This window comes from Plectropomus leopardus, chromosome 10 (genome assembly GCF_008729295.1).
Source record: "Plectropomus leopardus isolate mb chromosome 10, YSFRI_Pleo_2.0, whole genome shotgun sequence".
NCBI classification, from domain to species: Eukaryota; Metazoa; Chordata; class Actinopteri; order Perciformes; family Serranidae; genus Plectropomus; species Plectropomus leopardus.
In genome coordinates, this window is record NC_056472.1 from 34,423,059 (window position 1) to 34,438,958 (window position 15,900).

Consider the following 15,900-nt stretch of genomic DNA (forward strand, 5'->3'; position numbering starts at 1 on the left):
CCTTGATGTACACAGCCTTCCTGCCACATTTGTTCTCCAGCACCAGGTCGTAGGTACCGGTGTCATCTTTGTGTGCCTCTTTGATGACCAGCTCAGTGATGTCATCATGGGTGGCAATCATGGCCCGGTGAGAGATGTCACGACCATCCTTGGTCCACTTGCATGTAGGGATGGGTTTACCTTTGATAGGCACAGACAGATGGACAACTCCACCCTGCCGCACCACGTAGCCCTCCTCGTATTTACGATCAAGCTCGTAGTCGGGATAATCTGACAAAGACAGAGATCAGATTGTTTTTGTCAGTTAAATTACAGTTTGATTAAGTAAAAGTATGCTTATTCAACCGTTCAATTAAACTGTAAATCATGGACTCTTACCAAGCATCTCCTGGACCTTAACCACTCCAGGAATCTCAGCGGGCTCTCCAGAACCGCCAGCATTGCAGGCGATGACCCTGAACTTGTACTCAGCACCCTGGGGCATGTGTGTGAGGGTGTACTCGCACATCTTGGTGGGCGTCGTGTTGCAGAGGGTCCATTCCACCTGGTCCACCTTCTGCATCTCGATCAGGTAGCCAGTAACGATAGAACCACCCTCCTCTTCAGGCGGCAGCCAGGCCAGAGACACTGAAGTCCTGGTGGTGTCTGTAACTCTGGCCTCGACTGGAGGACCTGGAGGCTCTGTTACACAACACAGATTTTTGGTTAATAAAATGACTCCACATTGGAAAGATTCATCTTAAGTTGGTTGGCGTTGGCCTTTTATGAATGAAGCCCATTAAAAGTCATTCCAGCAGTTACACTAAGTTTTTCCCAACACGTACCGATGGGATCCATGGCGACAGTGATGGCAGAGCTTTCGCTGGGTTTGCTGGCTCCTCTAGAGTTGATGGCGGTGATACGGTGTTCGTACTCCAGCCCCTCTATCAGGCCAGAGGAGCGGTATCTGGTCATTGTGACAGGGTTCTTGTTGATCCTCAACCACCTGTCAGAATGGGCCTCCTTACGTTCAATGATGTAGCCAGCAATGGTAGAGCCACCGTTGTCCGCAGGTGGTTGCCAGGTCAGAGTCATGCCCTCATGGGTGACATCAAGCACCTCTGGCTTGCTTGGAGGTCCAGGGATGGCTACACAGTAAATTGGATAGATAAAGAGATGAACTGAAAGACTGCAGGGTACAAGATCACTGTTTACAATCAAATTAAAAGGATTCAGTGGCCCATGAACCAAACAATAATGGAAGAACAGACACAGAACAGGAAGATTTTGATGGGAAGAGAACTCACTCTTCGGGCTCTTGCACTCCACCACCTCAGACTGCAGGAAGCCGCCAACACCGAAGCGATTCATGGCAGCAACGCGGAACACATACTCAGTTCCCTCCGTAAGTCTGGTGAACTTGAAACAGGGTCGGGTCACTGACTCAGAGATGGTGATCCATCCTGGCCTGTGGGCATCACGCTGCTCCACCACGTAGCCGCTAACGTTGGCACCACCGTCCTTCTCTGGAGGTTCCCAGCTGACTGTCACTGACACACCGTCATTCTCCTCAATCTTCACTGGACCCACTGGGATGCCAGGTTTGTCTAAATGGGAACAAGAATACAGCTGGTTATAATTCTGAATGTTTTTGCGCATAAAGAGGCACATGTTATCCGTGTATAACCTTCATTTGTCCTTACCGAGGATGATGACCTTGATGACCTCTGTGGCCATGCCGATGGCGTTCTTCACCTCAAGCGTGTAGTTTCCTGTGTCGTTGATGGTGGTCTCGCGAATCACGAGGTGGGAGTATTTTCCATTGCTGTCAATCTTAATGCGGTCAAGGCTGTCCTTCAGTTTGACACCACCAAAGAACCAGGAGCAGACAGGCTGCGGTTTGGCCTTGATGGGGATGTTAAGGTCGATGGGTTTGCCGCGGTGCACATGGACAATCTTCTGAGGGATGTTGGTCATGTCTATCTTGGGCATCACTGGGAAAAAAAGGAGGGATATGATGTGTTTATCATATTTGAATAATTTCTGTGAAGCTTTTCTGGGTTTCAGCAAAGGCAGAAGTGTAAAGATGTTGTCTTACCCTTGATGTCCTGGATGGTGACAGGAGTGACGGTGTCCATGGGCTCGCTAGGTCCCCTGCTGTTGGTGGCTCGAAGCCTGAAGAGGTACTGGTCGTTCTCTGCCAGAGACTGGATGGTGTGCTGGGACACTGAGGCCTTGACTGTAGCCACAGTACTCCACCTGTCCAAGCCCACCTTGCAGGCCTCGATGGTAAAGCCTGTCAGCCTGCTGCCGCCATCGTACAGCGGCTTCTCCCAGCACAGAGAGACAGAGGACTTGGTGACATCAACGATCTGGAGGTTCTGAGGCACTGACGGCACTTCGCACACCAGCACAGCCTCGGATGTCTCACAAGGCTCGCCAACACCATAGATGTTCTCCGGCAGGACTCTGAAGAAGTAGTGCACTCCCTCCTCCAGACCGGTGATCCTAAACAGGGTCTTTCTACACTCTGTGGTGACGGTCTTGTATGACTTCATGCTGGCTTCACGTTTCTCGATGATGTAGTTGCTGACATGAGCACCACCATCAATGCTTGGGACGTCCCAAGTGATCACAACAGATTCCTTGGTATAGTCCTTCACATTAACAGCACTTGGAGGACCAGGAGTGTCTTCAGGAGAGAGACAAGTCAAGGAAGAGAATATGTTAGTGAGTATTTCTTTAAGGAGGATCTAACCAAAGCTGCAAAATTGATGGAATTTGAGCAGATAAATCATGATCATCACTTTTTATACCAATTTTTCCTAAACTCAGCATGTAATATTTGGTATCTGCGCAGACTTGAGATGACATACCGTAGATCTTAACCAAGATGGTGGCAGTTTTCTTGCCAGAGGGGTTCTCTGCCTCCACAACATATTTTCCGGAGTCGTAGCGGTTGACCTTCTCCACTGTCAGTGCGGTGTAGCTGTCAGTGGTCTCAATGTAGCCACGGCTCTGCAGCTCAACACCCTTCTTCCTCCAGCCGACTAGAGGTAGCGGCCTGCCAGAGACAAATACAACCAGACGCAAAGTTCCTCCAGCACGCAAACACACTGTCTTCTTCAGGTCCTCAGCCAGCTCCAGGTCGGGCATTTCTGAACGGGTTGAGCAGAGGAAATGGAGAGTGTGATAATGTTGCAACTGCTATGTAACAAGCTGGAATGTTGATAAAGGTCTGTCACTAGGAAAAGACCACAACTGTTAAAACATGTTTAACAAGCATTTATTTCCCATTTCAATTCAAATCCCCACATTAGCTGTAATGAAATGACTGTTTCATTATCTGAAAGAAATCTCACCGATTCTCTCCAGGGGTTCAACCTCAGTGCTCGGCTCACTGAACTCGCCGGTGCCTTTGTTGTTAACGGCGGCGACCCTGAATCTGTACTTTTTATTGGCTGCCAGGCCGGCAGTCACATACTCATTTGTCTTGAGAGCTTTAGCAGTGGCGCGGTACCACTGCTCGGAGCCCTCCTCAAGGATCTCAACCACGTAGCCGGTGACATCGGAGCCGCCATCATACATGGGCCTGGTCCAGGTCATGCTGATGCTGTGCTTGGTTGTGTCAGTGATACGAGGTATTGATGGAGCAGCGGGGGTGTCTGGGAGTACACAAAGACAAATATGATGTATATGTGAACTTATCCCAATATCAATCCATCATTTTGGGATCACCACAACAATTTAAAATCAAGTTCTAGTTCTAAAAACTGTAACCTTTTAAAAACAGTTAAGGTTTTGAGTGAATCTCTTACATGTTGGGTCTCTGCAGAGGATGTATGGTGAGGCGTCGCTTGGGTGGCTTTCTCCAGCAGCGTTGACAGCCGTTACTCTGAACTGGTACTCGCTTCCCTCAATCAGGCCTGCGATCTTCAGACGGGTGTCGTAGATAGTGTAATTCTTATTCACCCGAGTCCACCTATTTCGGAGAAAAACAGGTACAGTGACATAGAGATTGACAATGAGAATATTTCAAAAAGAGAAAACTAAACTCTGCCCTTAAAATTCTTCAGGAGCTGTTCCTACCTGGTGCTGCTCTTTTCTCGTTTATCCACCAGGTAGGTTTTGATCTCGCTGCCTCCATCGCTCTCGGGCTTCAGCCACTCGATGATGACATGCTCCTTACCCACAGCTGTGGCCTCTGGAGTGCCTGGCTGGGTCGTGATGGCTGAGGAAGAGAGACAAGACAGGTCAGAGTCACCGAAACAAAACTACATCCTGTTACATCATGCCTGAATCTACACTAGAAGAAAAAAATATTCTGCAAATTATGTGGTGTGGCATTAATTAATAAATGAGAAAAAAAACCTTTAACATCTTAAAAATCAAAAATAATCTGAAAACATTTTCAGATTATTTTTTTTATTATAAAGAAAACACTTTAAAATATTTGCATTTTCAATTTTCACTAATTTCAAGATAAAAGGATTAAATTTAACAAGAAATATTAATTCAGTATTCTCCAATTCCTCTTACTCTTTTTATTATTATTATTATCATTATTATTATTATTGTAGCATTAAAAGTCAGATTTTGGCGCTTACTGTAGGCGTTCCTTGCAATGACGGGTTCAGACTCCAGAGGAACTCCAGGTCCGAACTTGTTGACTCCTCTGACTCTGAAGATGTACTCGTTGTTCTTGATCAGCCTAGTGCTGACACACGACAGCGTCTTGCACTCAGTCTCCATGACGACCCAGTTGAGGCGGCTGGTCTCGCGACGTTCCACAATGTAATGAGTGACACTGTCTCCACCATCCTCCAGAGGAATCTTCCAGGACACCGTACACTTTTCCTCTGTCACTCTGCTGATCACAATCTTATCAGCTGGAGCTCCAGGAGTGTCTACAGGACAGAAACCGAGAGTTAGACCAGGCAGTTCAGGCACATACGTCTACTGTTACTCCACTGAACGTTTTGTTAGTTAAGAGTCAACAGTTTCTTGGCTGCTCACCCAGAACTTTGACATTGACAGCAGCGGTCTTGACTCCACTGGCGTTCTTGACGGTCAGGATGTATCTGCCCGTGTCATATCTGTCACAGTTCTTGATAACGGCCATGGCTCTGGTGGCGGTGTAGGTCAGTGAGTACTTCTCACCAAGCTCCAAAATCTTGTCGCCCTTCACCCAGTACACAGTTGGCTCTGGTTTACCGCCGACGGCGCCATCCAGGACCAGATCGGAGCCGGCCATGACGGTGACAGTCTCACCCACCAACTTGCTGTCTAGTTCAGCTTTTGGTGGAGCTGAAGCAAAGGGGAGACGATTAGATTTTAATGCAATAAAAATGACTGTTTTAGACTCTGAGCTCATAGGTAATCTAAAACCTGTTACCTATTAAATGAAAAAGTACTCCTTATTGTGATGACTTACAGTATTCATCCCTGCATGTGACCGGCCCAGTGGTCTCGGAGGGTGCGCTGTGGACACCGGCGGCATTCTTGGCAATGACACGGTACTCAAAGGTCTCTCCCTCTCCCAGGTTGGAGACGGTGAAGTAGTTCTCGCTAATGGTTGTGTAGTTGCACTTGAGCCAGCGATTGTCATCCCATTCATCTGTACTGTAGACTTTCCTCTCCACCACATAACCAACAATCTTGCTGCCACCATCGTTGAATGGCACGGTCCAGCATAGTGACACAGAGGAGCGGGTGATGTCCGTCACCTCGGGTTTACCGGGAGGATCTGAAGAGGAAAAAGTTTATGGTCAAACTGTAAGAAAGCTTTGGCCACGTAGGTTTTTATTAACTGTGTTAGCTTAGCAAGGTGAACAGGAAATTGCACTACATGTACAGGTTTTTGTTTATTAGCTGTCTTGCCAAACAACCTGTCATTAATTTTTGTAGTTTATCATGAAAGTTTCCCTCACCAACAGGATTGAGCGCCACCACAGGTCTGGAAGCCTCACTGGCCTTGCTGAGTCCAGCAATGTTCATGGCGTACACTCTGAACTGGTACTCCAGGCCCTCAATCAGGTTGGACACCTTGTACTGGCACTCCAAGCAGGGCAGCTTGTTCTCCCTAACCCACAAGATTGTGTTTCTCTCCTTCTTCTCGATCCAGTAGCCTGTCACCTGGCTGCCACCGTCAGCATATGGCAAGTCCCATTTGATGCTGATGGCATTAGCAGACACAGATACCACATCTGGACGAGTTGGAGGACTTGGAGGAACTGTGGAAGTGAAGTGCAGATGAGAAAGGTTATTATTAATTTGACTTTGACCTAAATACATTTATCAATTATTTAACTTCCATACATATAAAAACAGGACTTGCATTTAGTTTTGTAAACTTACCAAATGGATGTTCAATGACTACAGCAGCAGACTCAGTGGACTTGCTGACTCCGAACTTGTTCTCAGCGCACACTCTGAAGGTGTACTCCATATACTTGGTAAGGTGAGTCACTTTGATGGTGGTTCTCTTCACACTGGAGTTTACTACTTGCCAGGAGGCAGAGCCAGACTCACGTTTTTCCACGATGTAGTTGGTGATATCACTGCCGCCATCATCAGCTGGCTCGGACCAGGAGAGAGTGCAGGATTCTGAAGAGACTCCAGAAATTCCCACGGGGCCTGTAGGTGGAGTCGGTCTGCCAACAATATTCACTGTCACTGTGAATGTCTTCACACCAGCAGCATTCTCCAGGATCAGGTAGTACTTGCCACTGTCGCTTCTCTTGCTTTCTCTCACCACCAAAGTCGTGTTCTCCTTTGTGGTTCTGATGGAGACTCTGTCATTCTCCTTTAGCTTCATTTCCTCCAGCTTCCAGGTGACCTTGGGTGCCGGCCTGCCGCTGATGGGAATGTTGATTGTGAAGGTGTTGGAGACCTTGCATATGATGAGCTGGTTGGTAATGCTGCTGAGGTCAGCAGTAGGTTCAATGCGAGGCTCCTTAATGACCACAGAGCTGAAGGTGCCCTGAGGCTCGCTTATTCCAGCGTCATTCTTGGCTTTGACTCTGAAGTCATACTCTGTGTTCTCAATCAGACCCTCCAACAGCATCTTCTGGGATTTGGTCTCTCCACCAACAACCCAGCGGTCAGTGCCTTTGGTTCTGAATTCAACGATGTAGCCTCTGATGCGGCTGCCTCCATCGTGCTCGGGCTTCAGCCACATAAGGGAGGCCGAGGAGTTTGTGGTGTCAACAACATCCAATCTCTTGGGTGGTGCGGGTTCTTCTGTGGCAACGATGGGCTCCGTCATCTCGTGAGGTTCTCCCTGACCATACTGGTTAACAGCAGTGACCCTGAAGAGATATGGCACACCAATCTCCAGACCAGTTACCCTGATCATCTGACGAGAGCTCTTGTTGCTGACCTCCTGCCAGGCCAGGCGGCTGGCCTCGCGCTTGTCCACAATGTAATGGTGGATTCTGGATCCACCGTCATTCGTGGGGGCATCCCACATAACTGTCAAGGCTCCACGGGTAACATCTTTGAAGGTGATAGCTCCCGGAGGCCCAGGTGTGTCAAGCACTTTGACTGTGAATGTGATTGACTTGTGCCCGCTGTTGTTCTCCAGGCTCAGGGTGTATTTGCCAGCTTCGTACCTAGTGCAACTCTCAATGGTCAGAGTAGAGGAAGAATCAGTGGTGTTAATATCAGCCATAACAGGCAGCTCACCATCAACCTTAGACCAGGTGGCGAGAGGAGTTGGTTTTCCGCGGAAGGGAATGTGGAGAGTGACAGTGCCGCCATTCTTCACAATGTGAGTCTGCTTAAACTTGGCACCAATGTCAATTTCAGGTAATGTAAGTCTGTCCACAGCCTGAACAGCACTGGGCAACACTGAGGGTTCACTCTCTCCTGATCCATTCACAGCACTGACCCTGAACTTGTATAACTCTCCAGGAACCAAGCCCTTAGCAGTGTACTTGGTGTGGATGCAAATCTGTGTATTGACTCTGTGCCACTCCTCCAGACTGGCCTTACACATGTCGATATTGTAGCCAATGATTTCCATACCGCCATCAAAGACTGGCTTAGTCCATTCCACAGTGATAGAAGTCTTCGTGGAGTCAGTAACTTTGACTAATGTGGGGTTACTGGGAGAACTGGTTGGTTCTCTACATTTGAAGAGCCTGGAAGTGCTGCTGGCTGGTCCAATACCAGCACCATTTTCAGCCATTACGCGGAACTCGTACTCGTTGCCCTCAGTGAGGTTGGTGACACGGTGTCTTAGCTCTGTGATGGGCCTCTTGGAGGAAACCTTTACCCAGCGCAGGCTCTTCTTCTCTCTCCTCTCCAGGATATAGTGTTTGATCTCATTGCCTCCATCTGACTTTGGCCTTGTCCAGCCCAGGGTGATGCTGTTTCCAGTCACGTGGGTGGCATCTGGGGTACCAGGGGCATCAGGCACAGCTGAAGAGCAGAAAAATGGTACGTTAAGAGAGTCAATTAGTGTAAAAGCTATTTGTTTTTTCCCTTTATTTTCTGGCAACTTTAAAGTGCAATAGCAAGGGTTAAATCTTGAATTTTTGGTCAATACCTCAAACAGAAAATACTCATGATTGATTTTACGTACTGTACTGCATCTGTGCGATAAATGAATCAGAGTCCAGTGGTTTGCCAACACCAAACTTGTTGACAGCAGAGATTCTGAATTGGTATTCATTGCCCTTGATGAGGTTGGTGGCATTGTAAGAACAGGCTTCACATTTGGATGTGACCAAGGCCCAGGTGATCCTGGATGTCTCCCTCTTCTCCACCACATAATGAGTGATGGCAGCACAGCCATCGTTCTCTGGTGGGTTCCACCACACGGTGCATTTCTCAGCTGTGATGCCTGTGAAACGGATGGGGCCATCGACAGGCCCAGGGGTATCTAGAAGGAAACAGAAGGTAGAGAATTTATGTCAAAAATAGTCATAAATAGGTTTGAAAAGGTTTGTAGTGTTAAATATTGAAACATTGGGAGTGTTTGCTAACCTTGTACTCTGACATTGACATCAGCTTTCCTGGTACCAGAGCTGTTCTTAGCTTCTATTGTATAGATTCCACGGTGGTTTCTGTTAGCATCACGAACAAATACACTACTGGTGCCAATGCCGGTGGTGATCTCAATGTCAAGCATGGTCCTCTTGTCAACCTCTTTGCCATCCTTATACCAGACAATCTGGGGAACAGGACGTCCAGTGATTCTGCAGCTGAGCTTAATGTTTTCACCGGCCCTCAGAGTGAGCACCTGGTCTGGAGACCACTCGATCTCTGGGGAAACTGCAGATGCAAAGAGAATAAACAAATGAGGAATTGGCACAATCAAAGGGATGTGAGATATCTATACTTTTTTTAAAAATTTGAAAGTACTTACTGCTCTCATCCTTGGTCATAATGTATCCAGAAGAGTTAGATGGTGGACTGACTGTACCAATGGCATTCCTGGCAATGACTCTGAACTCAAATCGGTCTCCAGGGGACAGACCAGTCACAGTGAACTGGGTCTCTGAGATATCAGTGAAGTTGCATCGGAGCCATTTGCCTCTACCTTGGCGCCTCTCCACACTGTAGGCAACAATTTTGCTGCCACCATCCCTCTTGGGGATCTCCCATTGCAGTGTGACTGAGTCTCTGGTCACATCAATACAGACAGGGGTGCCAGGTGGATCTAATCAAGAAGAAAGAGCAATTAATGAATTGTGCTTGTTTGTAAAATACTGAAGTAATACTGGAGCAAAAAAAATCTTGATCAAGCTTTGCTTCTGGTGTTGACAACGCTAAACAAAAATTAAACTGATATCCACCTTCTCATCTGACTCTGGGTAAGACTGTTAACAAATAGGATTTCCAAAATGTATGACTGTTTCTATAAGTTCTACACTAATCCTCAACATAAATGATTTTAGACTTTGGCATATACTTACCGACAGGGGAGATAGCAAGTGCATGCTTGCTCTGTTCACTAACAACGCTAAGTCCAGCGTTGTTCTCAGCATAGACTCTGAAGGAGTACTCCAGACCCTCCAAGAGACCAATGATCCTGTGCTCTCTGTTGGAGATGATGGTCGAGTTCACCTTCTCCCACAAGAGGCTGTTCCTGTCCTTCTTTTCAACATGATAGCCCATAATCGGGGATCCTCCATCAAAGCCTGGAGCATCCCACTTGATGGTCATGCCGTCACTGGTGACGTTGAAGGCCACAGGCTTTCCAGGAGGCCCTGGAGGTTTGTACTGGTGCTGGGCAACAACATCAGAGGAGTTGAGTGATTCACTGACTCCATACTTGTTCTCTGCACGGACTCTGAACTGGTACTGAGTTCCCTTGACCAGGTTGGGAATCTTGAATGTGGTCCTGACAACACTGGAGCAGACCATCTTCCAGTTAGCCTGGGAAGTCTCACGTTTCTCCACGCTGTAGCAGGTGATCTCACCACCTCCATCATCCTTTGGCTCATCCCAAGAAATGATGACACTCTGGGCTTTAATCTCATCAAAGCGGATGGGACCAACAGGCACTGAGGGAGGTCCCAGAGTGATCACATTAATGTCAAAGAAGTTCTTGATGACTCTGTTGTCCAGAACCAAGGTGTACTGGCCAGCATGCTCCTTCTTGGCCCCTCTGACTGTGACTGAAGTCTTGTTGTCAGTGGTCCTGAAGCGAATCTTGTCACTTTCCTTCAGAGGCAGGTTATCCTTCAGCCAGCTGATAGCAGGTCTTGGTTTACCCTTGAAAGGCAACTCAATGTGGATGTTCTGACCAATACGAACAGCAAGCTCTCCATTGGGGTAGTCACTTAGGTTGGCCTCGGGTTCAATGATGAAGTCCTTCACTGTGATGGGACCAATCTGGGAGTAGTCACTGTTGCCCTTCTCGTTCTTGGCCATCACTCTGAAGTCCATGACAGCATTCTCCTTGAGTCCTGTCACCTCACAGCTCAAACGCTTGCATGTTGCTCCCAATGTCCATGTGGGATCTTCTTTGGTTCTCTTCTCAATGATGTATTCAGTAATGTGGCTGCCACCATCATGGTCAGGTCTGCTCCACTGCAGGGTAACAGAGGTCTTTGTAGAATCCACCATCACCAGGTCTTTAACAGCTCCAGGAGTTTCAGTGGCTCTTACAGGCTCAGTAGTTTCACAGGTGTCGCCCACACCATACTCGTTTTCAGCAGACACACGGAAGAAGTAAGCTACATCTTCCTCCAGTCCCGTCACCTTGTAAGTTGTGTTGGGACACTTATCACAGATCACCTGGTAAGCTTTCATGGTGGAGGCCTTCTTTTCCACAATGTAATTAGTGACCGGGGAGCCGCCCTCGATGAGAGGAGCCTCCCAGCTGAGGGTCAGCTTTCCTCTTGTCACATTCTTGATTATCAGTTTCTGGCAGACAGCTGGACTGTCCAGAACCTTGATGGACACGGTAATGATCTTGGGTTCTCCCACCCCGTTCTCAATCTCTAGCAGGTACTTGCCACGGTCATCGCGGGTGACCTTAGGGATGAGGAGTGTGGTGGCTCGCTCAGTGCTGGTGACAGTGTAGCGGTTGTCACCAGCTATGTTGCGGTCACCACGGCGCCAAGTGATGTTGGGGGCGGGGCGTCCCTTCAGGGGGATAAACACTTCTACATCACGGCCGGCCCTGACCGTGTATTGGGTTGTCATGGGAACGTCCAAGTCCAAATCAGCCTCCTCTGTTGGAGAGAAGTGTAACAGAAACAGAGGAAAGACCCAGAATTTATATTAATAATGACACAAATATAATCCATCAGAAAATAATAAATTTACTCAGCATAGCAATCAATGGCAATTATTAGAAGCCATAAAAATGATATAAAATAGCTTTTTAGTGCTTTAATAAACTGCATCAATTTTCATTATTAACATGTTTTTATCTTGATCATAAAACAAAGATAAAAGACTCATGTCTTGTATCAGTACTGTAGAGTGGTCTATATGAATACAAACCCAAAATATCTTTGGCTTGCACAGGCTGGTACATCTTGATGTCCTCTCCTTTGCCCTTGCAGTTGACAGCAGAGACTCTGAAGAAGTAGTAGGTTCCAGGTTTGAGGTGAGACACCACATACTCACAGGCTTTGACCTGTGGGTTGATGATCACCCATTCTTTGTCCTCTGCATTCATCTGTTCTAAACTGTAGTGTGTGATTTCACTGCCACCATCATAGACGGGTTTCTCCCAGCCAAGGGTGATAGAGGTCTTTGTGGAGTCGACTACACGCAGCTTGGATGGCTCCCCAGGCAAATCTGGAGAAGACAAAAGGGCCCGAATGTTACCAGCTGTTTCATGTGAAGACCTAAACAGTTATGAAAGGGATTATTTAAGACTTACCAATGGGGTCGTAGGCCTTGTAGAGGTCAGAGGCTTCAGAGTAGTTTCCTGCTCCAGCCTTGTTGACAGCACAAACTCTGTACTGGTACTCATTGTTCTCCACCAGGTTGGTGACTTTCTGCCTCGTGTCTCTGATGGTGCCCTTCACCACCTGGTCAAAAAACGGATGTTATGATGCTTAAAATGCTCATTATTAGTTTGGTACATTTTAGACTTCAGTGAAACTTCTGTAATGATATGTCAGCAAACAAACCTTGAACCACTGCAGACTCTTCTTCTCCCTCTTCTCCAGGTAGTAGCCGTCAATGTCGCTGCCTCCATCCAATGCTGGTCTTTCCCAGATCACTGTCATTGTGGACTTGGTGATCATGGTCACTTTAGGCTTGGATGGCTCAGAAGGAGGAACTGTACAAGATTTAAAACTAACAGGTTAGATGAAATAGACCAGCTTTCCATTTTCCATTGTATGAATAATAATACACTTAAATGTAGTAATTTTTCAAAACAAATAATTAACTCTGGATTAAATAGTAGTTGTGGTGAATGATGGTAAGTTTATTGTGTTTGCTTACCAAATGCATTCCTTGCGATTATAGGTTCAGACTCCAGTGCATCTCCGATGCCATACTTGTTGACTCCACGAACTCTGAAGATATACTCATTGCCCTGGATGAGTCTGGCCACGTTAACAATGCAGTCAACCATTTTCTCTGAGACAATAGACCACATGACTCGACTGGTCTCCCTCTTTTCCACAATATAATGTGTTACCATGGCACCGCCCTCATCAGCAGGCGGGGACCACATAATGGTGATGTTGTCAGCTGTCACCTTCTTAAACTGAATCTCTCCAGCAGGTGGGCCTGGCTTGTCTGGATAGGGGGAGGATATATTTCTGTACGTCAGAGTCTATACTGTATATAAAATATGTTTCAAGCAAGCAAAATTACTGTCATGAATACAGTTTTAAATAATACTTGAATACCTTGAATGAGCAGCCTGACAATGGCACTTGCAGTTCCCAGGGAGTTCTTCACCCTGACCTCATAGGTTCCAGAGTTAAGACGAGTGGTATCCTTCAAGAATAAACTGGTGGTCTCGAATGTGTGTTTGAAAGAGAGCTGTGCGGTAGGCTCCAGCTCTCTGCCATCCTTAAACCACTCAATTGTGGGTGTAGGTTTGGCTGTGATATTGAACTTGAGCTCCACATTAGACTCTGCCCTGTACTTGACCTCACTGAAGTACTCTTGAGGAATCTCAATCTCTGGGGCACCTGAATGATAAACCCAAAATCAGGCACATCAGTTCAAATTCTGATGGATATATACACACGACAGAACATCATGTGATATACAGTTTCACAAAAACACTGCAAAGTCCAAAATACAGCATGTTAATTCTCTGAGGATTTTCAGTGTGCTTCATTTTATAGCAAAACCCAGTTTGGAAAAAAAATGCTCTGAAAAATAAAACAGACCTACCATAGGTGTCCACGCATGTGGCTGGCCCAGCAGTTATAGACGGGTTGCTCACTGAGCTAACAGCATTTCTGGCCATGACTCTAAACTCATATGACTCGTCCTGGGTTAGGCCAGTCACAGTGAAGCGTGTGTCTGTGACGTTGGTGAGGTTGGCCTTGGACCACTTGGGACTAACGCCCTCTCTCTTCTCAATGATGTAACCAGTGATTGGGGATCCTCCATCATAGTTGGGCTTTTGCCAAACCAGGCTAATGGAGTTCTTGGTGATGTCATTAATGCGCAAGTTGATGGGTGGCTCTGCAGAAACAGACAGGGAGAACTCATTATAAGACAGCTGTTGCTAACAAGGAAAATGAGATTTCCTCAATTTTATTAAGGGGCGCCTGGTGGCTCAGTGGATAGACGGCGCCCCATATACAGAGGTTGTACCCTAACTGCAATGGCTGCGGGTTCGATTCCAGACTCGACCCTTTGCTGCCGCCCCCACCTCCCACCCCACCCCTTTCACACTTAAACTGTCCTGTCCATTAAAGGCAATAAAAGCCCCCAAAAATAATCTTAAAAAAACAAACAAACAACTTTATTCAAAGGTTTTGACATTCCACTCACCACAGGCATCAATAGCCAACACTGCATCTGAAATCTTGCTAAAGGCACTGATTCCAGCCGCGTTCTCTGCTGCAACCTTAAACTCATAAATAAGTCCGGCATTGATGCTGGTGACCTTGAAGTGTGTGGCACGGATCACCATTTTGTTGACTCTCTGCCAAAGGATGCTGTTCTTATCTTTCATCTGGAGATGGTAGCCAAACACATGGCTGCCACCATCTGACTTTGGCTCCTTCCAGGCTACAGTGATGGTCTCCCTGGTGACGGCAGTAATCTCTGGAGTCGATGGAGCATCAGGAATAGCTGGAAGGTAAGAGGCAGAGTTGAAGAGTGTCAACATGTTCATCATGAAAAGCAGAGTAAAAAAAAAAGATGACTTAAAGTTTAGAGAGGGAAGCAAAACCAAGACTGCTCACTGTAAGGAAGGTTGACAGCAACAGTTGGTGAGTCAATGTGCTCGCTGATTCCATATCTGTTCTCAGCTCTGATTCTGAACTGGTATTCCAGGCCGGTGGTCAATTTCATGATCTTCATGGTGCAACGGGCCACAGAGGAAGATACATCCATCCAGTTGGCAGTGGTTGTCTCTCTCTTCTGAACGATGTAGTTGGTGATGGGGCTGCCACCTTCGTATGCTGGTGGGAGCCACCTAAGACTCACACTGTCCTCTGTGACGTCAAACAGCTCCACAGGTCCAACAGGGGCACTGGGGCGGTCCAGAACCATAATATTTACAAAGGACTTGGTGGTTCCACTGGAGTTGGAGGCAGTGATATCGTAGCGTCCTGAGTCTCCAGCAATGCTCTCGCGCAGAGTGATCTTGATGCTGTCAGGGGTGACTTCAGAGTTGAACCTCATTGTTGACTTGAGCAGCACATTATCCTTGGACAGGGACACTTTAGGCAGAGGTCGGCCTGTCAGTGGGATCTCACACTTGAGGGTGGAGCCGGCTCTGACATATGCTGTGTTATGGGGGAAGTCCTTCATGATGATCTCAGGAGATTCTGCAGAAATTGGGTGTAATATTGCGTTATTTCACTTGTTTGTTGCCTGGCTATATGGAATAACTAAAATTAATGGATGTTTTTTTAATCTGTTGTTTGTATTTCTTAGTCACCACTAATCACATTATTGAATCTGATCAGCAACTTACCAAGCTGGTCTTTGACCACAACAGGGGTAACCATTTCTTTAGCATCACTGAAGCCAGCATGGTTCTCTGCCTTGACTCTGAAGAAATACTCAGCACTCTCTCTCAGACCAGACACTGTGAAGTGGATGAACTTGGTTACACCACACTTGAACCAGTTCTCCTGGCCTTTCTCCAAAGCTTCCACCAGGTATCCCGTGATTCTGCTGCCTCCGTCTTGCTCTGGTTTGGCCCAGGCTATGGACACACTCTCCTTGGTAACATCAGTCACTCCCAGCTTTGGTGGTGGGCTTGGTTTTTCTAGAGAAAAACACATGTATTTCATTTAAATA

General features: G+C 47.0%; 1 protein-coding gene across 1 annotated transcript in view; it reads right to left on the reverse strand.

Moving 5' to 3' along the window:
- Positions 1–15,900, reverse strand: part of LOC121949594 (titin-like) — a 240,933-nt gene that overhangs the window by 11,687 nt on the left and 213,346 nt on the right. Inside the window, 28 exon segments of the mRNA XM_042495327.1 lie at positions 2–270; positions 379–681; positions 825–1,127; positions 1,287–1,586; positions 1,683–1,973; positions 2,078–2,671; positions 2,856–3,137; positions 3,342–3,644; positions 3,798–3,961; positions 4,069–4,210; positions 4,587–4,886; positions 4,996–5,286; positions 5,414–5,725; positions 5,910–6,212; positions 6,337–8,403; positions 8,567–8,866; positions 8,971–9,258; positions 9,353–9,646; positions 9,903–11,669; positions 11,944–12,243; positions 12,329–12,479; positions 12,582–12,733; positions 12,901–13,200; positions 13,314–13,601; positions 13,810–14,106; positions 14,419–14,721; positions 14,835–15,422; positions 15,572–15,868. Of these exon segments, the coding sequence (XP_042351261.1) occupies positions 2–270; positions 379–681; positions 825–1,127; positions 1,287–1,586; positions 1,683–1,973; positions 2,078–2,671; positions 2,856–3,137; positions 3,342–3,644; positions 3,798–3,961; positions 4,069–4,210; positions 4,587–4,886; positions 4,996–5,286; positions 5,414–5,725; positions 5,910–6,212; positions 6,337–8,403; positions 8,567–8,866; positions 8,971–9,258; positions 9,353–9,646; positions 9,903–11,669; positions 11,944–12,243; positions 12,329–12,479; positions 12,582–12,733; positions 12,901–13,200; positions 13,314–13,601; positions 13,810–14,106; positions 14,419–14,721; positions 14,835–15,422; positions 15,572–15,868 (11,549 nt within the window).